The following is a 25733-nucleotide window of genomic DNA, read 5'->3' as shown; positions in this document are numbered from 1 at the left end:
ACAAGTATTGTAAAATCTCTCTGTAGTAAATACAGTCTGTAATATCTCTCTCAGACCTGTAAGTTATATGTAGTTCCATCACCCTCTCCTCCAGTTCACGAGTTTGGTTGGGGGCAAAGTGGAAGTCACTAACATAGTCGGAGCCATGGTCATCTTGGTCAAAGTCTCCCAGTTCTGCCTGCACAGTGTAGGAACCCAGCAAAGCATGTGTGACAAAGGAACAGGGCAGACGGCCAGAGAGGATGTCATTTCGCAGCTGCAAGCACAGGTAGTACCTGGAACAGAGAATATCTCCTGAAAGTATACATTTTGTCATATTCAATGCCTGACCTGTAGAAAAGCTGAGGGGGCCTTCAGAATGACATACTATCATAATACATTTAATTTTTTTTTGTTTACTTTGCACAGCAGGCAAATTTTCTAGAAACTTAAATTAAAAAATAACCTGGAAACAATATAGTACATGATTTAGCATCTCTTTTGTGATGGGAATGTCAGTTGGAATGACAAATTTTAACATTTTTACACAATGTAATCCAATGTAATGTAAACATATAATGTAATTATGCCTTGCAATTGACAATGTTTATTGTGGCATACCGCAACGTTTATTATTACAATGGCCAATAATCATGTTAGCTTGGCTGATTAAAGGGGACCTATTATGCCCCTTTATACGAGATGTAATAAATGTCTCAGGTGTCCTTTAAATGTGTCTGGAAAGTTTCAGCTCAAAAATACCCAAAAAATCATTTATAATTACACGCTGTAAATTGCCATTTTTAACAGAATCAAAAACATGCTGTTTTCATGCATGTATCTTTAAATGCAAATGAGCTGTTATTCCCCTTTCTGCCAAAATAAAACAGTTTGGTTTTGATTATCATGACATTGTAGCTCTTTGACATTCTTTGAAAGTTTATTATTTGCATGCATTTTTAAATCATAAGTTTAAAATTCTGATATATGTTTTTCTGAGAGCACACATCTGAAGCGAATGCACAGAATTGTCCATTGAACTGTCCACCAACTTGCACCATGTCTGCACAGCTGACATGACACTAAACAGAAAAACTGCAGTATGCCTAACATGGAAAGTAGAAAAGAACAGAAGATCGCAAGATCATTTCTTTTGATATAAACACTTGGGAATTTACCATTTTTATAAGGCAGTGTACAGTAAGTGATAGAGGCGATTTACACTAAGTGTAAATAGCAGGATTTTCTTAGCGATATTCTGCTATTTATTTTCTGCAATTTATACTACTTATTGCAAATATTGGCAATTAATTATCTGCACCTCAGAATTGTAGTACATTATAAAACAGTATGCAATAATAATGTATTGAGTGTAAATTGTTATTTTGGCCTAATTCAAATTATTAAATTTGCATGCCACCTTATTGGGACAATATAAGCCCACCCTACACCTACACTAACCCTACCCAATATTTTATTTTCAACTTTTGAATAAAAAAACGATTATTTTCCTAATTTGTATAGAAAACAAATGCCTTTCCTGACATGATATGAGATTTGAAAAGGAAGAAAAAAATTGGCAAAAGGTGGATTCGAACTCAGGTCGATCACATCAAAAAGACTGCAGCACGCTCTTTACCATCTACGCCACCGGAGACGCTGTTAGACTAGTGGAGATTTGCAGTATGCAAATTTGGAAAGCCAGAATATCGAGACCATGCGGTAGCCGAGAAGTGCAAAACAAAACACAATTCTGAAAACAAACTAACAAATTACAAAAGCAAATCTAAAAAACAAAATAACAATTCAGAAAACACTACACAATTTCGAAAACATTATAACAAGTCAGAAAATACAATGACAAATTCGAAAACAAAATAACAAGCCAGAAAACTCAACGACAAATCCGCAAACACGATGACAATGAAATGAGATATATAGCGAAGAAGACCACCATTGGATATGACAGAAAGGAATAGTTATAAATCGTATAAACCGCTAAATAGTTAATTAGACTTCAATAATTTTCTATAGAGAATAATGTCTAAAACAGCTTCTTTTTTAATATAGCTTAAAGGCAGTCAATAGATTAAAATGATTAACAATTAATATCATGTTTATCATGGTCAAACTTTACTCTTGCTTCTTTTCCTTTCAAATCTTAGTACTTTATTTGTAATGATGAATGATTAAAAAAAACGTACCAGGTTACGTATGTAACCCAGGCTCCCTGAAGGGAACGAGAGCTGCGTCAAAACGCATATGGGAATGCCATCAGCGTAACCGATGCTTTGAATATTGTATACAACCAGTCTAATGGATGGGCGAGGCGTCATGGGCGGGGTGACGTCACGACCAGGAAGTATATAAGCACGTGCGGCGGAGCCGGCGTCAGCTTCAAGTCATGAAGCAAGCGCTGGCAGGGATGCCGGAAGTGTGGCTACGAGACGCAGCTCTCGTTCCCTTCAGGGAACCTGGGTTACATACGTAACCTGGTACGTTCCCTTCCAGGAACTTCGAGCTGCGTCAAAACGCATATGGGAACGCTATACCAACGCCGCCAGACTGACAAGTCCCTGCCTGGTATCAGGAAGGAGAGGATGGAGGAGCCTGGAGTGGCTCGGATGTCAAGGTTATAGAACCTGGCGAATGTCAGCAGCGTTGCAGATGTCCTGCATAGAGACACCTGCCCAGAAGGCCGCCACACCTCGGGTTGAGTGCGCTCTGACTCCCGACAACGGGGGACGCTCAGAGGCCTCATATGCCAGATGGATGGCATCCACTATCCACCTACTAAGAGTGGGCTTCGTAACAGGAAGACCCCTCCTAGGCGGACCAAAGCACTCGAGCAGTTGGTCCGACTTCCTCCACAGGACAGCTCTGTGGATGTACGTGCCCAGTGCTCGCACTGGACACATACAGTTGTGCTTCTCCTGGTCGGGCTCCCTGAAGGGAGGAGGACAGAAGGCCTGGAGTACAACTGGCTGCGGCACGACCGCTGGGACCTTGGGTACATACCCCACACGGGGGTAGGAAAATACTTTCGCCAGACCGGGCGCAAAGTCAACGGAGGCCGTAGTCAGGGCCTGAAGGTCACTCACCCTCCTCAGAGAGGTGATAGCCAGCAAGAAAGTGGTCTTGATGGTGAGGAGTCGCTCAGTTATCTCCTCAATAGGCTCGAAGGGTGCCTTGCACAGGGCCTCCAAGACCACAGCCAGGTCCCACGTGGGAACGCGGGAACGTACCGGCGGCCTCAGCATCAGCGCACCGTGGAGGAAACGTGTAACTAGGGGGTGTCTACCCACTGACTGGCCACCAATAAGGGCGTGGTATGACGAAATAGCTGCCACGTAGACCTTAATAGCGGAGTGGGTTAACCCTGCGGAGAGACGGGCCTGCAGGAACTCCAGAACTGCGCGAATCGGGCAGTTGACTGGGTCGAGCTGGCGGTCCCCGCACCAAGAAGTGAAGAGCCTCCACTTCAAGGCGTACAGTTTCCTCGTTGAGGGAGCTCTGGATTGGAGGACGGTCTCGACAACCTCGGTTGACAGACCGGAAGCTATGAGTTGTGCCCCCTCAGGGGCCACACCTACAGCTTCCATAACTCCAGGCGAGGGTGCACCTCGGTGCCCCCGGCCTGTGAGAGGAGGTCCCTCCTGACGGGCACTTCACCCTAAGTGCCGTCGAGGAGAGATATCAGGTCCGAGAACCATACTGGGTGAGGGAAGTGAGGGAAGTGTCCGTCGCAAGCGAAACGCGCCGACAAGGAGCTCCCAGCACCGGGCCCTGAGACAAGAACCAAGGATCCCTCCACATGTCTAAGCAAAGGGTATGCCTTCCTGAGCAAAGTATCGACTTCTTGTTCCAAAACCAGAGCCTGCTCGGGGCGGACCGCAGTCACAAGCACTCCACTGAACGGCGGCGGAACCAAGGTCCGGCTGCTGAGGCGAGTTTCTCGGCTCTTTTTTCTCTTTTTTTTTCACTTTCACACACCTAGTGAAAGTGCGGGGTGCGCATACCGTCTAGAGGTGGCGGCCGCGCGCAGAAAGCGTTCATCCAGACGCCTTTTTTTCTCTTCACCTCAAAAGCTCCTCATACTGGCGAAAGAGGCGACGAAGGCTCGTGAACGCTCGTCACTTCAACCTCCTCGTGAAGGCTCCCTTCTCGAAGAGAGCCCTTCGTTTTCTTTTATTATTGGGGCGACAGAGGCAGCGAAACCTCGTGAACGCTCGTCACATCAACCTCCACGGAGGAAGAGAGACGAAGCGTTGAGCCCTCGTCTCGGGGGGAAGAGACCGCTTCCGAACCGCGAGACGGGGCGCCAGATCTGGCGGATAGGGACACACCCATCTCATTCCAGCCAGATCAGCCCCACGAGTGCAGCCGCCGCTCTGCCTCGGCAAAAACGGGACCAGCACCGCGCGAGAACTGCTCGCAATGCGGGCAATCGGCTCTCTCAAGATGCCGCATGCCCCAGGCAGACCACGCACAGATTGTGTGTGTGTCCCCCTACTCGTGATGTAGCGAGGGCAGGGACTGACACACAACCTGAAACGCAATCCGAGATCGCCCAATGTCTAGGCCTTTACTTTAGGCATCTTTTTAGTTTTCTTGACAGACAACACTAAATAAGACTCACAAGACAAAAATCAGACTGACAACACACAGAGCGCTTGCTGAATGACAAAAAGCTGACGTCGGCTCCGCCGCACGTGCTTATATACTTCCTGGTTGTGACATCACCCCGCCCGTGACGCCTCGCCCATCCATTAGACTGGTTGTATACAATATTCAGAGCGTCGGTTACGCTGATGGCGTTCCCATATGCGTTTTGATGCAGCTCGAAGTTCCTGGAAGGGAACATACAGATTTGTTAAAGGTACCACAGTGTTTTATTGATTGGTGTTGTTTCTCTTGAAGCAGGGTCGGAAATTATCATGGAGTTTTAACATACTTATGAGCCTAATCATTCAGAACTGCTGCACTAGAGTCTCATCACAGACCAACGACCAAGGTCAGGATATTCATTAAATAATTAAACTAAATTTAAATTTGTTTTTCACCAAGCCCTATCATTTACCTCCAAAACACTTGGATAAGAATAAACTTTTGTACTAACATTAAGACATCATCAGATTTCACTGTCAATTCTCAGCCATTTATGGGGTATTTTTAGGGTAATGAGGGTAATCAGACACAGAGGCACTTAAAGTTTCAATTAAAATAATTCATCTCTAGTCTCTGCACTAGAGTCCATCAACCTAAAGTAATCAAGTCTTTGTCAAAATGGCCTGAAACTTAAAGGTGCCATAGAATGCATTGATACAGTATTTTTAAATTGTTCTCTGATATCTACACAGAAGGTATGTGGCTTAGGTAAGGGCAAAAAATCTCCAGAAACGATTTTACATGTCCATTTACAACCCTAGGATTTCTCCCTAGAATGAAACGGTCTGTTATTGGCTTATTTGGCAGGGTCATGAATAATAATGAGCTCTGCTCTGATTGGCTGTTTCACAGTACGGCTCATCAGCAAGAAGGAAGCACAGGGAGGAAAATATATATTTAAATACTTTCTCTCGCAGTTATATCGTCGGGTAATTATACTGTATTATAAAACGCGGGCATCAGGGAGCCGTTATTAATATGCGAGGCATTGAAACTGCTTTTGAACGATCCATCGATCGCGTTATAGTTCACTTTCAAGAGACGCGATCACACAAACTATGTTTACATTATGGAGCAACAGTACTTACCACACATTTCACAAGATCAGATGCTTGTCAGTGGTGCTCAGGATCTGTAAGTCATTCGCCATCATCCTCATCTCTCCTTACTGAGAGTGAAATCGTATGTACTGTCACAGGCTACCGCTAGCAAGGAGCTAACCATGTCCCTTTAGTGGCTCGCGTTATTTGCTTTCTGTGCCTTTCTGAATACAGACACCAACCCATCCCTGCACTTCACACCCCCTGCACGGCCTGGAACATAACATTTATTGTGTTATTTTCACTGTTGTCCGCGCTTGTTTATTTACAATACCTGCAGAGCTTCTGATGGTTCGGCCGGCTTAGAACAAGTGCGGGTTTATGCAAATGTTGGGGGCGTAGTGATCCTGACTGTTGCGTCACAGTCGGTGTTATGTTCTGATTCGCCTGTTTTTCAGTGGTCTTTTTTAATCACGAAATTTACATATGAAGGAGAAAACTATGGTGTTTGAGGCTCACTGTATGTCATTTCCATGTACAGAACTGTTATTATTTAAATATGCCAGGGTAAAGACAGTTTTTCATTCTATGGCACCTTTAAAAGAACCTATGATGTCCTTCATACAGTCAGAATTTTCACTTCTTGCAACAGTAAACACCCCCATAATAGGGGTGTATTCCAGAAAGCAGGTTATGTGACATACCCGGGTAAGTTTGATAAGCGAACAGATAACCTCAGCTTTCGGTTCCAAAATCGGAGGTTACTTTCAGGGTATGTAAGTAACCATAGTACTTAAGTACTCCACACATAGTACTCCACATAATTGAAAAATTAACTTAAGTACAGTAATGAAGTGGTCCACCACTGCTCCGAAGCAGCAGCAGCAGCTGCAGAGTAGCTATGCTACAAAGACCAAACTTATGCACATTCTATTTTACATTAATAAAGATTTATCAATCCTTTCCGAGAGATGTCATGACTGAAATGATTAGTTCAGCCATGAAACTCTATTTGCGCTCTAATTGGTTATTTCAATTCAATGTTCTCACCCAATCGGGTTGACATACTCATTACCGTGTGCCATATATAACCCGGACGTATGCTTCGTATGCCATCCTTTCCATGAGTTGTCATGACTGAACCGTTACATGTGTGACTATGTTAAATTTGTTAACCCTCTGGGGTCTGAGGTAATTTTGGGGCCCTTGAGATGTGTTGACATGCCCTGATATTTGTGCTTATTTCAGCTACTTATAATATACTATTGACCAACATGTATTTTTTTGTATTCAGCACAAACTATGCTACAATAATATGTGACCAAGGTGGATGTACATGTTTGCATTTGTTAGAAAAAAAATATTATGCGTGGTTAGAAAAAATTTAGCTGAAATAAGGCATAAAAGCCACACTAAATCGTCCTGAATAAGACTTTTGTGTAATCAGTCTTCTAGGCTAGAATATTTACTTCACAATTATGTGAAAATCATTCAGCTTACTCATTCACAGAAAACAATATATTGATTTAAATTTTTAAAGACATGTTTTGTGATAGAAAGCGTATATGCGAGGGAGTGGTAATAGCCTTGAATATTAAGTGGTTCTCACCTGAGAGACAAAGGGCCCTCCCCTAAAGCTGCTAATGGGCCATCAGTGTGACTGTGACTGAGGCAGGTAACTGTGCGTTCACACCGCCGGCGTCGAGAGCGTCAAAATTCGCCCTGGCCGCCCTGACTGAGACGCTGTAGAAAAAATTTGTGGACGCGCTGACGCTCTGACGTAGATCGTATGCTCGTCTTGCTCGAGCCGCAAAAGAAACAAGTAGGTTGAGCCAATGAAAAGCCATTTGTGTGGTGTGGATTTGTGTTCATGGTTAAGTGCTAGTCTAATTTCAACATTATAGGAGACATTTACTAGCCTTGGTCTTTAATTAACATTAATTTGTGTGCAGCCTACATTACAAACTGTCCAGATTGAAGTGTAGCCTTAATGTAATTGGTCAAATCGGTGTTGTTTTGAGCAAATAAATTGCATTCCCGCTGAAAAACAAACGTTGTAGCGGGAAAATGTACCCTATAATTTTAATTTATTTATCTCCCTGTACACAAACAGGGACACGTCAAATATTATCGGGAAACCCGCCACAGCAATAACTAATCTCTCTTCCATTTTGCATGGGAACTAATGTGGTCGGAACCAAAGTTTACAGAATTGCGTTCTCTGGAACCCTCTCAAGCGGAGGACTTCTACATTCCGATTGGTTGCCGCCCAACCGCGTCATAGCTCATTACCATAAAGTTGACCTGATTTCAACTCTCCTCGACGCTCTCACCGCCCAAGACTCGCCGCGCCGCTCTCGCCGGAGCTCGCCGCCGGCTCTCATTGAAAATGAATGACTTCCGGCCGCTTTGATGCTCTCGCCGCCGGCGGTGTGAACGCACAGTAAGACAGAGAGTGTGAGGAGACTGAAAAAATGTGGTTTTTAAATTATTTGTATTTTATTTACAACACAGTATAAGCAAAGCATACATAATGAAGGTCAAAGACACATTATTGTGCACACTGATCTAACCACAGAGATGTGAACAGACTTTGAGTCGTTCCTGCAACAGATTCTGTTCAACAACATTTACTTATTTCCATGGATTCAAGAAGAAAAAAACATAATCAGTAGTCAAGGATCTTGTTTTACCATAGAATATCAGTGTAGTTGACCATCTGATGTTGGTCCAGCGCTCTCAGAGGAAAACATCTTGAAGAAAGTCATCAGGATTCATCTGTGGTTCAGGTACCTGATTCAATAAAATACAAACAACCAAAAACATTTGTGAGCATAGACTCATGCATGCTTTGTACTATCGTACACAAAAGAATACATTTTATATCTGAGAAACTAATTATTATTGTTTAGTACGTTATTAAAATCTATTTTTGAACAGAGTAGGCTATTAATAATAAACATGTTGTAAACATACTTAGACTCGTAGCATTCATCATGTTACAATGTACTCTCATATTACTTTTATTGTTTTATATAGAGCATGAAAACAACAGTTTGGGGAAAAAAAACCCCCAAAAAAAACAACTATGATTTTGTAGTCATATAGTCTAGTATGCATGATTTTATAGAAGCTGTTAAGATTCTGCAGCCATAGACTCATGTATGCTGTGAACCACAAAAGGATGTAATTTGTACTATAAAAAATATTTTATATCTGAGAAACTATTTATTATTGTTTAGCACATTATTTAAATCTATTTTTGAACAGAGAAGACTATTAATAATAAACATGTTGTAAACATACTTAGACTCGTAGTATTCATCATGTTACAATATACTCTCATATTATTGTTTTATATAGAGCATGAAAACATCATCGTGCCATAAGAAATTGAAATACAATGAATTGTCCATCATATTCAAACACTGTAGTCTGGAATTACAGTTTGGGAAAAAACAACTATGATTTTGCAGTCATATAGTCTAGTATGTATGATTTTATAGAAGCTGTTATGATTCTGCAGCCATAGACTCACGTATGCTGTGAACTACAAAAGGATGTACTTTGTACCATTAAAAAAAGGATATTTTATATCTGAGAAACTAATTGTTATTGTTTAGCACGATATTAAATCTATTTGTGAACATTAAACATTCTTAGATGTGTAGCATTCATCATGTTGTCGTTTGGGGAAAACCCAACTAAAAGCGTTCAGGTTTGTCACAATAACACGCTAACTAATGCAAAAAAGAAGCATTTACTTACTTATGAGATCGATCGATGTATTCTGGAAGAACTCTTGGCTCTTATTCTGAGGTAAATCCAGCCTTTACTCAGCGCGTCTTCTTCCAGAAACAAACAGCAGCAGAGATGAACGGAGTCTTGTGACTGTGTGTTTGTTGTTGGGCGTCTCCAAGCGCGCGCGCGTCACGTGGTTATTTACATGTGAACACTAGGGGGCGGGATCTCATTAGAAATAATGAGTTAGACTGGACAGACTGAACATCGTGTCGGTTTCATACGGATTACTTTATCAAAGAACATTTGTTTTCGACAACACTTACTTCAGTTGAAAGCAGACACTTTAGGCTTTCTATAAATATAACTCTCATGTTTCTGTGTTGAGTATTTGCTGAGTTACACTTCATTTTAGTGACGTGTTACTATAAATATATCGCGGAGAAGGAGAAGACAGACAGCGCACCCTGTTTGTTTTCTTTTTCCCCCAAAACCACAAAGTTTTGTTGTAATCGTGAGTGTACTCAAAAAAAAAGTAAACACTTAACAGTTTCGATTGATGTATAACACTTATTTGACCAAAATCAACAGAGCATTTTTAGTGTCTTTTGCACTTATCTTAAAAAAACCGAGTTCGTATCGCCAGCGATACAGCCGACCCCTTAAATCTCCTATGTGGAACACTTGGCTATCCCCATATAGCTACAGTATCTATGTACAGGAGCAGGATTGCCACGTAGCTACAATGTGATTCACAATTGCATTATCCTTTCTAAATTGGCTTCTAATTGTTTAATTATGTAATTGGCATGATACAATTTTACCTGACAAATAAAATGTTATATTTGATTTATTCTGAACTCTCCTGAAATCATTATGACTAGTAAATTATGAGGAGGCTTTTGTTACCGCAAATCTATGGCCAGGATAGGTCAAACTGAAAGCTCATGAATGATAGGAGCAGTAGTCACATAATCTGAAACCTTCTGATTTCTGTCTATCACTGATGTTAGCAAGCTGTATGGGAAAAGACTAAGTAAACTACACTTTTTGTCATAAGCAAGCAGTAGGCAGCAGACAAAACAGGTATTAGTCAACCTACAACCTCTGACTAAAATTGGACTAGCGAATTTGTGATTGTGAGACCTGCGCTCTGGCCACCGCAAGGCTCAAATGAGACATTAGGTCCCAAATGAACGAATAATTGAGAATATGGAATCTCTAGAACAGAGGTCAGCAACCTACGGCACGCGTACCAACAGTGGCATGCAGAGGGATAATCGCTGGCAAACGAGCAATAGGGAACACTGCATACTGACATTTTGATGTAATAACTTCTCAAAGTCACACAGCCTGTTAGGAGCTATTGATACTATTAAAGTGTGAGAATTAACTTGCGCTAGTCTACAGTTGCGCGCATGACCGCTGCACATAGCTACTACGCACTTCAGATCAAAGGCTCAGTGGTCTAACAGCACTCGTCAATGTCAAAATGACTGAGATGGCCAATCAGATCAAAGTAGGCGGGGTTTATCATTCACAGATGCTGAGTGCAAAGTGTCAGTTTAAGCCTCTAAAGTATGAACTTTTAGCAGGTTTTGTAGTTTTGATATTGACTTGTTTCCTAACAGGGTAATAAATTGCAGATCATCACTTCGTACACTGAACAAAATTATAAACGCAACACTTTTGTTTTTGCCCCCATTTTTCATGAGCTGAACTCAAAGATCTAAGACTTTTTCTATGTACACAAAAGCCCTATTTCTCTCAAATATTGTTCACAAATCTGTCTAAATCTGTGATAAGCCTGATTCGGATGGTAATTGTTTCTCATATGGGCGTCTGTAAAAATAATTTTACATATCACCTCAGTGATAAAATTCATGGATTCGGATGGCGATTTATCCTGTGAACCAGAGAACGCGCTGCTCACGTGGCCAGCCAATATTCTTATTATTGTGGAATTATGTAAAATGTAAAATTATGTAAAATGTATTATTATTCCAAGCATATTTTATAATGTATACCCCTATTTATTATTTTGATTATTTAAATCTCCTGTTTAAAAATAGGAAAATACGTGCTAGTTGTATATAATTATACGCAATATATATACGTTTATAATACACATTTTAAAATTGTATTGCATACCTGCTGCTGCCATAATAAAGACCCATTTCGAATGTTTATGTGCTTTTCTTCTCTTTCTGCTCTCACTCGCTGTGGTGGAGCAGTTATGAAGTGCTGTTCTTTTAAATACTTTCCAGCATTTCAGAAATAAATAAAATATGTATGCTAATTACACCGAAGTACAACAGTTACCGTACGGTGTTCGGGAGTGTTCAAAAAGGGTTTAAACGCTGAATTTTACATTGATTTCTTCTCGTAAATTCAGAGATGTGGATTCAGACGGCAATTAAATTACCACACGACCTTGGTCAGCTCCACCAGGGCTGTTGCCCGTGAATTGAATGTTAATTTCTCTACCATAAGCCGTCTCCAACGGCGTTTCAGAGAATTTGGCAGTACATCCAACCAGCCTCACAACTGCAGACCACGTGTAACCACACCATCCCAGGACCTCCACATCTAGCATTTTCACCACCAAGATCGTCTGAGACCAGCTGCTGCAACAATCGGTTTGCATAACCAAAGAATTTCTGCACAAACTGTCAGAAACCGTCTCTGGGAAGCTCATCTGCATGCTCGTCGTCCTCACTGGGATCTCGACCTGACTGCAGTTTGTCATCGTAACCGACTTGAGTGGGCAAATTCTCACATTCGATGGCGTCTGGTACTTTGGAGCATTGTTCTCTTCAAGGATGAATCCCGGTTTTCACTGTACAGGGCAGATGGCAGACAGCGTGTATGGCGTCGTGTGGGTGAGCGGTTTGCTGATGTCAACGTTGAGGATCGAGTGGCCAACAGTGGCAGTGGGTTATGGTATGGGCAGGCGTATGTTATGGACAACGAACACAGGTGCATTTTATTGATGGCATTTTGAATGCACAGAGATACCGTGACGAGATCCTGAGGCCCATTATTGTGCCATTCATCCACGACCATCACCTCATGTTGCAGCATGATAATGCACGGCCCCATGTTGCAAGGATCTGTACAAAATTCCTGGAAGCTGAAAACATCCCAGTTCTTGCATGGTCAGCATACTCACCGGACATGTCACCCATTGAGCATGTTTGGGATCCTCTGGATCTGCGCATACGACAGCATGTTCCAGTTCCTGCCAATATCCAGCAACTTCACACAGCCATTGAAGAGGAGTGGACCAACATTCCACAGGCCACAATCAACAACCTGATCAACTCAATGAGAAGGAGATGTGTTGCACTCCGTGAGGCAAATGGTGGTCACACCAGATACTGACTGGTTTTCAGACCCCCCCGGACCCCCCAATACAGTGAAACTGCACATTTTAGAGTGGCCTTTTATTGTGGCCAGCCTAAGGCACACCTGTGCAATAATCATGCTGTCTAATCAGCATCTTGATATGCCACACCTGTGAGGTGTATGGATTATCTCGGCAAAGGAGAAGTGCTCACTAAAACAGATTTAGACAGATTTGTAAACAATATTTGAGAGAAATAGGCCTTTTGTGTACATAGATAAAGTCTTAGATCTTTGAGTTCAACTCATGAAAAATGGGGGCAAAAACAAAAGTGTTTATAATTTTGTTCAGTGTAGTATGCTGTTGTGTTATAGTGTTTGCATAGCATCAGACTGACAAAGTGTTGAGTAAACCAACTTAAGGAACCAAAGTTACACACATAAACAAAATGCTCTCAATGGGCCTCATTCATGAAACACGAGCAGAATTAATTTTTGTGTAAATCGTTCGTAAAGCTGTTCTGACGTAAATGTTCGGATTCATGAAAATGTTTGTATTTTCAAAACGCTAGTTGGTACAAAAGAAATGTGCACCTGTCCCTACCATGTGTAAATGGTGCGTAAAATGTTCTGTGTTCTTTTTGGCAAACTGATGATGCTGAATTTTGATGCACTACCATTATAATATTTTACAAGCTCGTTTGCTGTTTTTTTTTGTAGCTGAGATCTGATAAACTGTTTAGCTCCAGTTTAGGGCGCTTGTCACTGTCACTTTTTAGCCAGTGGAGGAGGAGAGAGACAAATACTATACCGACCAATCATCCTACATGTACAACAACTGAAGTGAAGTGAAGTGACATTCAGCCAAGTATGGTGACCCATACTCGGAATTCGTGCTCTGCATTTAACCCATCCAACGTGCACACACACAGCAGTGAACACACACACACCGTGAACATACACCCGGAGCAGTGGGCAGCCATTTTATGCTGCAGCGCCCAGGGAGCAGTTGGGGGTTCGGTGCCTTGCTCAAGGGCACCTCAGTCGTGGTATTGAGGGTGGAGAGAGCGCTGGACATTCACTCCCCCACCTACAATTCCTGCCGGCCGGAGACTCGAACCCGCAACCTTCGGATTACAAGTCCGACTCTCTAACCATTAGGCCACGACTTCCCCGACTGAACTGAACAACAATAGAGAAGTTAATATTACTGGTTACTGCATTTTTATATTCAGTAATATTCTTCAAAATGAGATACTAGTAATACATTACTGCCGTGGATATTCGACATCATAGCAACCTAATCGACAGCTGGAAAAAAACTTTTTTTTACAGTCTATGGGAAAAACGCTGTGCCACCAAAGCATTTTCAAGCGCCACCAGCTGGCCGTTTTCAGAAGAACACTTGTCATTTTGCAGGTGGCTAAAAACGCTTTGGTGGACACGTTATTGAATATTTATTGTTAGTCATATGACCTATTAGTCTTTTTTGCAATATACTGGAGCCAATCCTGAGAGAGTAGACCAGAATATTCCACTGCGTTCCTGGACACGAAATTTGCATAGCTGTAGTCATAGATGGGGATTATGCGAATTGTGAATGAGCGTGCACGAGTGCCCTATTTACGAATGATTGGAATTCATTAACATACACGTTTAACTATCAAATCAGACGTTTACGAAGCATTTATGAATCCGGAGGAGAGTTTTCAGGTAGGTCCTTTTTATGTGGAAATTACTCGGAATTTACTCCTATATTTATGAATGTTTCATGAATGAGGCCAAATGATATTAGGAATTTTATGTATGTCACATTAAGTTATGCATATTTCAGCTATCCTGCTTTCTACATATTGGTACTTGCAAAAAAAAAGAAAACATACACGTTGAGAAATAGCTGTAGCATTTAACTTTACTCACCTTGTAATGTCTTCCATTAACTGGGAGGGATCCGGTGGATAAAACTTGACAGCAAAATTAAATTGCCAAGAAGATGCTGTAAAAACATACAAAGTGAGAACAAAAAAACACAATATGCTTGCAGAGTGATAAACTGAAATTTTTCTCATGGTTGGAGAGCATTTTGCCTGTAGCACATAAAAGCAAAGGTCAGAGCAACTGAACTGATCAGTGCTGAACAAAACTGTAAACATGGGCTAATTGTTTGAGTGAATCTGATTTGTGTGAAAATGTTTTTATCCTAATTGTTTTGCAGTATTGAAAGTAACTTTAGAGTTATGTAAAATCAGTTGGGATTGGTAATGTAGAGATGTATGAGGAGAAAATGGCAGGCAATACTGTACAATGCTTAACATCCTCTTTATAACATCTGAATTAATAAGAGGGGCAGTTGCAGCAGACAATTTTTCACCGCAAGATCTTTGATCCCTACAGCCATTAGGTTTGATAGTTCTTCATCTCTCTCACCTCTCTTTTACTTTTATTATTACAAACTTTACAAAATATGTTGAGGCAATATTTTGGTATGTCTTATTTATTTTATCTACTTATTTATAAATTTTTTTACTGGACTTTTTGGGAACATGTGTTATCTATCTATGTCTGTCTGTCTGTCTGTCTATATACTAATTTGTGCACACAAAATAATAATTTGTTCCCTTGTTTAACTAAATGTTGCACAACATCATAATTTGTTCCCTCATTTTACTAAATCATACACAAGACATTACTAAATCATAGGCATGTTTTAGTTTAATCAAATCTAGTGAGCAAATTATTATATTGTGTGCATGTTTTAATTAAAAGAAGGGAAAAAGTTAGTAAGTTGTGCGCATGATTTAGTAAAACGGGGGAGCAAATTAAGTCGTTCACACAATTAACTTTATTTCCCCTGTATGTCAGATGCAGGGCTTTGTATATTCAGTTTTTTTTTTTTTTAGATTTATTACAATAGGATAGTGTAGAGTAGACATGAAGCAAAGTAGGGGAGAGAGGGGGGCAGGATTGGGAAAGGTCCTTGAGTCTGGATTCAAACTTGGGATGCCCGAAACGCAATGGCGTTATATGTCACTAGGCAAACGGCGCCGACAGAATTTTGTGGTTAAACATTTTACTTGACACCAGTTTACATAACATATCAATTCATATGAGTGATACTCACTTCTCATCTGTTTCTTGATCTCTTTGGACAGGTCCAACCAGTTCTGCAAAACACAACAGAAACAACTAAATCTTAGAGCAACATGACGTCCATACTGCCTTATTGTTTAAGAAATATTTGGTTTGTTCAAGAATGGTTGGTCTCTGTTTCTCTATATGTCTGAATTGAGACAAAATTTGCAGAAGGAGATTAATGCAAATCTCAGTATCTGTCTTTCCCACTGTGGCTTTAAGTGTAAATGAGATGCTTTGTATTTAGGATATCACAGAAGACCAGAAGAGATCAATGCATATCTGTACATCTGCATGATCTTCAGCATAAGGTTGACTGGAACCATAGAAACAAAAGTACAAGAGGTTGCGGCTTTAATCTTCAAAATCACTGTTTAATCTTTAGATTGAGTAACAAAAACTATGTTCTGAGTGTTCCATATATATTATAGGACAAAGAATGTAAAAAGCAGCCATTTTTATTATTATTATTATTATTTATCACTATCTGGAGATATATATACCCTTCTACTAACTCTTTTAATGATATAGAAGTTACATATACTAAAAAAGTGAGAAAATCGCATCCATACAAGTTTGTATTTTAAACAGAGATCTCTCAGAGATCTTAATTATTAACCATTATTCCGAGTCCATCAAGGCGGAATTGTGATCAGGTCTGCGTAAATAAGTTAATCTCTGGTCACAAGGTTGAGAATTATAGCGGGAGGAAAGTCTCTTCTGTGCAGGAACTCACAATATAGAAATGCCATAATGCACAGAAATTCCAGAATTTCATGGTAGAAGAATTGGAGATCAATCTGGGTGGAGATCCAGACACTGAAGGGAGAACTCACAGTAACATCATTATAATTAAATTGTAAAAAAATGCAACTGCACATTTTCCAGTTTACAAAACCTTTTGAGTCTCATATACTAAAAAAATGCTATTTTCTTGAAACTACATAAAACCCCTTGTCAGACCAACACAATTACCCCAAATGTTGTTCCAACAAGTCAAACACAGTTGTCTGAACAAAGAATTTCATGTTGTTGAAATATTAAGGCTTTGTGAGTTCCCAGCATGCATTGCTGCATGAATAAATAATGCAGTTACTGTTATAGGATTATTGTTTTGCTGTTTGCTGATTTCATTTAAACTTTTTTGTTTAAATGAAACTCTTCTTACTCCTCTTAAAAGACGAAGAGGAGTAAGAAGAGTTTTAGAAGAAGACTAATTCTTTTTGTAATTCAAGTCTTTCAAATTAAAGTCTTTTTAACTAACAAAACTGTGTTAGCTGAACAAAAAAGAGACACGTGACTTTACTCAGTAACTTGGGTTGAGTGAACTCAAAAAAGCTCAAGTTTTCGGGATAACAAATGTGCCAGGACAGTACAATCACAAATCAGTGCCAAACAGTCTCTCTTAGAAATCAGAGCTAGCAAAGAGTTATATCAACTAAGATACTGAATCATACACATTGTCTACTATTTGAATTGTCTATTTAAATGTTTTAAACCTTGTAAGATAGGATTAAATCTTGTAAGACAAAATATTTTTTATACTCTGTCCTGGAGCCAGTCCCTCATTTATGTATTTTCTATCATTTGTTCAGATTCGCATGCATAGAAAAAGCTGTTTTGAACCACTGAATATTTTCTTTCATTTTTAAATGTCTAATATTAAGACCACATCTTAAAAGTCTGGGGACAGTTAAAATTCCTTATTATTGCAGGTTTACATAGAGTTTAGTCTTTCAATTCCTTGTGTGATATGATGATGAATACAAACCTCTCTTTGTTGTTATTATTATTATTATTATGCTTTTACCCAAAGCAAGATACAAGTGAGGACAACAGAAGCAATCAAAACCAACAAAAGAGCAACAATATGTGCTGTGACAAGTCTTGGTTAGTCTAACACAGCACACATAGCAAGCTTTTTTTCTTTTTTTTATAATAAATAAAAAGAAACCAAGCAGATAGAATAGAAAAAGAATAGACAATGCTAGTGTAAGAGGGTCATTTTTTAATAAAAAGAAAACAAGTAGATGGAATAGAAAAAGAAAAGAGAACACTGGTGTTAGAGGGTTCATTTTTTTAATAAAAAGAAAACAAGTAGTAGAATAGAAATAGAACAGAGAGTGCAAGTGTTAGAGGGTCAAAATAAATAAAAATAAAAACAAGTAGATGGAATAGAAAAAGTAAAGAAAACGCTAGTGTTAGAAGGTTCCTATTTGGGAAGGCACTACAATACATCACCTACAGTACGCAGTTATTATATTAAGTTACGACTTAAGTCAAGTCACCTTAATTTACAGGTATATAGTGCTTTACACAATATAGATTGTTTCAAAGCAGCTTTAAAGTTATAAACATGATTCAATTATGCAAACAAAATTCTGCTGTAACGCAGCTCTAAAAAGATAATAGTAAACGTCTCGGTTACTTACGTAACCCATGGAGGGAATGGAGACGTTATGTCATTTCGACATTAGGGGTTTACTCAGGCCTCAATTATCTCTGATTTTAAGAGAAAATGCCAATGAAATTTGGCTAGTGGATTTTGCATGCTGAGCCACAATATAAAGAAGCGATGCATCCACTCATTCAGGTTTTACGCTGAGGAGCCGAGAAGATGTCCCTGGCAATCAGCGCTGGTTTGAGATTGTGGCATGGGGATATAACGTCTCCAGTTCCCTATCTGTTGGTCACCACGAGTTATGTCGTGTCGAAACTAGGGGTCCATGGAAAGCGCCACAATCCCAACATTGTCACGGCCCTGTGGCATCACAAATGTCGACACGCAGCTGTCAGACAAATGCTGCGCAAAGGTCGTAACCTTCCGAACGCCCCAGCGCAGATTCACTGACCTTGGTGCTCGCGGGGACCAAAAGGTGAGTGCATCACTGCTGGAGATAGCCATGCTGCTGTTCCGTTCACAAAAAATTTCTTAACAGAAGGGATTTCAACCAGAGCTTCTGAAACTCCGAGTGCGGTCCATGTATATGCGCAACGCTCTTATGGGACACAGCAACGCTAAGGCTGGGTCTGCCTCCTCTGAGTGCAGTGCTTGCAGGTTCACCACAGCGTTGTGGGAACCTTGGGCACTAGGGGTGGAACGGTACACAGATGTCACGGTTTGGTACATACCTTGGTTCGGGGGTCACGGTTCGATACGATTTCGGTACAACAGAAAAAAAACTCTGCTATGCTAGGTTCCTTTTCATTTATTTTGAATAGACAGTAGTACAAATTACATTTTCTTCCACCTAGATGTGAAAATACTAAATATTATTAGATTATGTTATATATATAAAATCTGCAGTACATATTAACTATACAAGGAATAAATTCTTGAAATTTATTTGATTTAGTTTACAGATAAACAAGGGAAAAAAAACAGTACGACACGTAACGTAGCCTGCAGTTTCAGTTTATTTTTGTGCTGGTATAAGGAAACAGTTGAAGTGATCGCGCGCACACAAAAAACACATCAGTTCCAGCATTGCTAACTTGACAGCGCAGTTGGTACTTTATCAAAATAAAATACAGTGAACCAAACATCAGCAAACATCTGTGTCAACGTTGGAATGCGACTGAAGTACAAAACCTATAATTTACATAATAAATAATAGTTTAGCATTCAGATACGTTACATTACAAATATGGAAACATTATGGAATATTTGGATTTGTGCAGAATGAGAGAGGTAGGATATACGAACACAAAGTTCCATTTCGCAAACCGTTGAGTGTGCAAGCCTTTAAAGTATACTCCTTTTTCAGTCCATGTGAGAGATGGAAACTTCATGTGCACTTTCGGTCTTGTGGACTTACAATGGCCACCACGTGCGCATGTCCATTAATTCCACAAGACCGTAGGGTGTGCCATTCATCATTTTATCGATCAAAAGGGTGCTCGCAAGCACCCCCTTTGCGGCAGCTATGCGCCCTCGATACGCACTTCTGCCGAACCCACACTGGGGCAAACTCTGCAACAGACGTCTACTCGACAGTCATAGCAGCATTACGTCACAAAAGTGCAAACTCAGAGGAAGACCGTGAGGGTTTAGGGTGCCATTTGGGACAGGGCCATGGTCACTGTCTAGTGGGCTTTGTTTTCAACTGCGCAACTCATGGCATTCTGCTGGCGGTTATCAAACAGCGTTGCATTACTGCGGGCGCCCCCTTCTGGATTGGGGTGAATTGCCTGTATTCGTTGTAAGGCCTCATGCACCAAACCGAGATGTCCATACCGTGTAGCATGAAGTGTATCCGTACATGTATCATTCCACCACTATTGGGCACGTATCCAAGCTGGGGTCTCAGGACAACGTGAGAGTAGGCCGGCCCGAACACAAGGCACTCTGCTCACCGAAAATGCTTGGAGGTCCCTGACCCTCTTGATGGAAGTGAGCGTGTTCAGGTGCGCTGACTTGGCAGACAGGAATTTAAGCTCAACTGAATCCAGTGGCTCAACACGCTACAAAATCGTTTATTAAAAAAATGTTGCATTCTTCTGACCTCATTTGCTTGCCTGTATATAGTTTGCATCAGGTGTATTCTGAGATCTGAGGGTTTTTTTATATCGCTGTATTAGTTCATTGAGGCACGTTAAGCGTTTTTCACGTTAAGCACAATTTATAATTCTGTGTCGAATATACGCTGTAGCTACGCCATAGGCTGTGTGTAGCATGCGCAGCCTGTGGCGTAGCCTGATGTGCATCTCTCCAAAAATGTAAAGGTGTGTCAATTCTTCGTGGACCGCAAGCGCAGTGATTGGTCTGCTAGAACCTCTCCCTCCATATGTATTTGAGTTTTGTGTGCTTTTTACATTTTAATATACTTTAATGTTACACCTTCTTATTTAAAATAAAACAAAGAAAAAGTGTCTCATCATTTATTTTACAACATAGCATTATACATCACTTAGTTGTCCACGACAAACAATGTTGTTCTGCATAGTGCAATTCCTTGTGGAGATTGAAAGAATGTCATCTTCTGTTCCACTGTCATCTCCTTTTTGTAGTTTTAAATAAAATATCTGTTCTTAGATATTTATTTAATTAATAATAATAATAATAATAATAATTAATAATAATTCGTTACATTTATATAGCGCTTTTCTAAGCACTCAAAGCGCTTTACATAGTAAGGGGGGTATCTCCTCATCCACCACCAGTGTGCAGCATCCACCTGGATGATGCGACGGCAGCCATAGTGCGCCAGAACGCCCACCACACACCAGCTTATTGGTGGAGAGGAGACAGTGATGAAGCCAATCAGTAGATATGGGGATGGTTAGGAGGCCATGATGGTCAGAGGCCAATGGGCAAATTTGGCCAGGATGCCGGGGTTACACCCCTACTCTTTTTCGAAGGGATTTTTTATGACCACAGAGAGTCAGGACCTCGGTTTAACGTCTCATCCGAAGGACGGTGCTTTTTACAGTATAGTGTCCCATCACTATACTGGGGCGCTAGGGCCCACCCAGACCGCAGGGTGAGCACCCCCTGCTGGCCTCACTAACACCTCTTCCAGCAGCAACCTAGTTTTCCCAGGAGGTCTCTGGGAAATGGTTGCTGCTGACAATTTACCGCCACAATGCTGATGCTTCTCCGTCGAGCTGCTTCTTCTTCGGCTTTTGCCTTGATAATAGGGGTTACATCAGCAACATGACGTGGACACTGCAAACTAGCGGTCTGCTGATGCATGTGTAACTGCATGTCGACGCTGTCACGAATCTGGTCCATGCCCTCCCGGTTAACCACCACCAGAGGTCACCTGTTCACCACAGTAACTCTTACACTACACAGCACACTGGACTCAATTTCCCATAATCCATTGCACTGACGACTTGCACAGCTGTTCACTATTTCGCCCACACCTGATCACCATTTCACAATCACCATCACTCTCTATTTAAGCCTGGGACTTGCTCTAGCTCAGGGCCGAGTTTTGATCTGCATTTAGTGCTCTCCTGTGCCTTCCGTGTTTCTGTTCAGTTCCTGTAATTGTTTGCATTTATCACTCACCTAGCGATAGCACTTTACAGAGCCATTGTCTTAGCCTTAGTCTTGCCTTGTTTTTCTGCCGTGTCTGACCCTGCCCGTGTTTCCTGGATTTACCCTTCGCCTCTGCCGTTTGGACTCTGTTCGCTCCCCGTTTGGATTATTGCTCTCGTCTCTGGATTATCTCTCTGCCTTGCCCCTTTGGATACTGTTCGCCGATCGTCGACCCACGCTTGCTCCACGGATTGCTTTGTCTTGCCTCCACCATACCTGTTTGCCACTGTCTGACCCTGCCTGTTTACTGACCATGTTTTATAATAAAGCTTTGCATATGGATCCGCACGTCTCACGTCTCGTCAGCCCCGTAACAGAATACTCGGCCATAAGAGGATCCAGCGGCTTTTCTAATAGACATTGGCCAGGTATGGACACTGCACTACTGTTGTTAACCCTCGAGCAGGGTTCAAGACCGCTCGAGGAATACATACAAGAGTTTTTAGATCTCGCTTATTTTTCTGATCTGCCGGACTATGCACTAATAGACTTCTTTTGTGAGGGCATTAATCAGCCGCTCAAACGACAGTTAATCCGTGAGGGTCCTGGTGCGTCACTCGCTCAATTTATGGACTGTGCTTTGCTCTGTGTGGGCTCTTCATTCACTGTGGGTGTCGCGGAGGAACGCAACACCGCACTCACTCGCAAAATGGCGGCAACAACAACACCCCTTCATGTCATTGCTGCCAAGCCAGAGTCTGCTCCCGTCGCGCCTGTCCAGCCAGAGTCACACCACGTCTCAGTGCTCCAGCCAGAGTCACACCACGTCTCAGTGCTCCTGCCAGAGTCACACCACGTCTCAGTGCTCCTGCCAGAGTCACACCACGTCTCAGTGCTCCTGCCAGAGTCACACCACGTCTCAGTGCTCCTGCCAGAGTCACACCACGTCTCAGTGCTCCTGCCAGAGTCACACCACGTCTCAGTGCTCCAGCCAGAGTCTCTTCACGTCTCAGTGCTCCAGCCAGAGTCTCTTCACGCCTCAGCTCCTCAGCCAGAGTCTCTTCACGCCTCAGCTCCTCAGCCAGAGTCTCTTCACGCCTCAGCTCCTCAGCCAGAGTCTCTTCACGCCTCAGCTCCTCAGCCAGAGTCTCTTCACGCCTCAGCTCCTCAGCCAGAGTCTCTTCACGCCCCAGCTCCTCAGCCAGAGTCTCTTCACGCCTCCGCCGAACTGCCAGAGGCTGTTACCACAGATTCTAGGTCAGTCCTTCGAGTTCTGATATCCAGTGTGATGGACCCACCACTGATGTCGGCGCGAGAAGCTGGCATTCCCAAAGTCTCAACTCAGGCTGTTACCAAGACTGTTCCCCTGACCTCAGTGCTTCCCGTTATGGCGGTCGCCATTTTGAGTGTGTGGGCTGCACACTGTGCTCCTGAGGCCTCTCCGGTCCACGAGCCTGTTCCAGTGCCACCAGAGGTGGCGGCTTCGGCTGCAGAACCTCCCGAAGTGGTGGTACCTACACCCGTATCCCAAGAATCCAGTCCTCAAGTCACGGCCAGGAGTGCCGATCCCGAATCCCGAGAATCCAGTTCTCATGTCACGGCCAGGAGTGCCGATCCCGAATCCCGAGAATCCAGTTCTCAAACTACGGCCCGGTGTGCCGATCCCGTATCCCGAGAATACAGTTCTCAAATCACGGCCAGGAGTGCCGATCCCCGAGAATCCAGTTCTCCAGTCACAGCCAGGAGTGCCGATCCAGATCCCCGAGAATCCTGTTCTCCAGTCACGGCCAGGAGTGCCGTTCCTGATCCTCAAGCGTCCGCGCTGCAGGAGCGCCCTCAAGCGTCCGCGCTGCAGGAGCGCCCTCAAGCGTCCGCGCTGCAGGAGCGCCCTCAAGCGTCCGCGCTGCAGGAGCGCCCTCAAGCGTCCGCGCTGCAGGAGCGCCCTCAAGCGCCCGCGCTGCAGGAGCGCCCTCAAGCCTCCGCGCTGCAAGAGCGCCCTCAAGCACCCGCTCCTCCAGAGCGCCCTCAAGCGCCCGCTCCTCCAGAGCGCCCTCAAGCGCCCGCTCCTCCTGAGCGCCTCAAAGAGGCCGCCTGTGAACTCACGCCCTGTCCTGTCACGGCCAAAGAGGCCGTCTGTGAATCCTTGTCCTGCCCTGTCACGGCTATGGAGGCTGTCCATGAATCTTCGTCCTGTCCTGTCATGGCTAAGGAGGCCGTCTGCATATTCTCCTCCTGCCCTGCCACAGCCATAGAGACCGTCCATGAACTCTCTACCTGCCCGGTCACGGCCCCTGGGACCATGGGGACTCTCTCTGTGTTGTCAGTCTCTGTTCTCCCTGTGGTGTCTGTCTCCGTTTCCCCCAGATCCCTGATCCTGCCATGGCTTCCTGAGCAGTCTGCTCTACCGTGGAGATCCTCTGCCCTGTCTACTCCACACTGGTGGGCTCTGGCTCTGGGGGTCACCTGCTCTGCCCAGGTGGGCTCTGGTCCCGTCCTGCCCTGCAACGAAGACTCTCCCAGTGTTGTCTGTCTCTGCTCTCTCTGTGTTTTCTGTCCTTGTTCTCCCCAGATCCCAGTCTCTGTCATGGGTTCCTGCCCTGTCTGCCTCCCTGTGGTGGTCCTCTCCCCTGCCATGGTGGTCTTCTGCTCGAGTCTGGTGGTTGTCTGCCCTGCTGTGGTGGTCTTATGCTCGGGTCTGGTGGTCATCTGCTCCGCCGTGGTGGTCCTCTGCTCCGATCTGGTCATCTGCTCCACCGTGGTGGTCTTCTGCTCAGCCCTGGTGGGCTCTAGTCTCGCCTGCTCCGCCCTGGTGGGCTCCGGTCCCGTCTGCCTCGCCCTGGTGGGCTCTCGTGCCATCTGCTCCGCCCTGGTGGGCCTCTGTTCTGCCTCAGTCCCCGGTCTTCCCACTTCCTCAAGGACCTGGCCCTCCGTCCCTCCCCCTGTTCCGCCTCCGCTCCACCGCCCTCCTGGATTGTTTAGGAGCATCTGGAAGCCGCTCCTTGGGGGGGGGGCTATGTCACGAATCTGGTCCATGCCCTCCCGGTTAACCACCACCAGAGGTCACCTGTTCACCACAGTAACTCTTACACTACACAGCACACTGGACTCAATTTCCCATAATCCATTGCACTGACGACTTGCACAGCTGTTCACTATTTCGCCCACACCTGATCACCATTTCACAATCACCATCACTCTCTATTTAAGCCTGGGACTTGCTCTAGCTCAGGGCCGAGTTTTGATCTGCATTTAATGCTCTCCTAGCGCTAGCTGCTTTACCGTGCCTTCCGTGTTTCTGTTCAGTTCCTGTAATTGTTTGCATTTATCACTCACCTAGCGATAGCACTTTAGCCATTGTCTTAGCCTTAGTCTTGCCTTGTTTTCCTGCCGTGTCTGACCCTGCCCGTGTTTCCTGGATTTACCCTTCGCCTCTGCCGTTTGGACTCTGTTCGCTCCCCGTTTGCATCATGCATCGATACTCTACTTCTATTCCTGCGGTTCCCGGATGTGAAATGCTGAAATTTCTGCTGAATTTCAACTACTGAATTTGTGGAAGCGAAATTCTTTCACAAATCTCCTGTTGAATATTATACATCATATTTTTAAACAGACTGAATATTTTGGAAGTGAATTCTAGAATGTGAATATGAATTATTGAATTTTTAATTATGGAAATGTGTGTGAAATGTTTTGAATTCAAATATTCACAGCTTAAATAAACAATTATGTTAAACTTCAACCCCTAAAAATGCAAGCCCTGAAAATACAAGGCATTAAAATCCAAGCATTGTTAATGCAAAGCATTATTTTTTCAGTTAGTGCAATTCAATATGCTTTTTTTA

General features: G+C 42.9%; 1 protein-coding gene across 2 annotated transcripts in view; it reads right to left on the bottom strand.

Moving 5' to 3' along the window:
• The window catches only part of LOC306856922 (band 4.1-like protein 1), a 211815-nt gene that overhangs the window by 102283 nt on the left and 83799 nt on the right, over positions 1-25733 (bottom strand). For both annotated transcript variants that reach the window (XM_079396478.1, XM_079396479.1), the window contains exons 6-8: positions 15895-15937; positions 14694-14769; positions 57-275 (exon numbers count right to left, since the gene is read on the bottom strand). In XM_079396478.1, coding sequence (XP_079252604.1) covers positions 57-275; positions 14694-14769; positions 15895-15937 — 338 coding nt within the window. The remainder of the gene's footprint in view (positions 1-56; positions 276-14693; positions 14770-15894; positions 15938-25733) is intronic.

Source organism: Barbus barbus, assembly GCF_936440315.1.
Source record: "Barbus barbus genome assembly, chromosome: 37".
NCBI lineage: Eukaryota > Metazoa > Chordata > Actinopteri > Cypriniformes > Cyprinidae > Barbus > Barbus barbus.
Note: the sequence above shows the minus strand (reverse complement) of the source record. Positions and strands in the feature narration are given on the sequence as shown.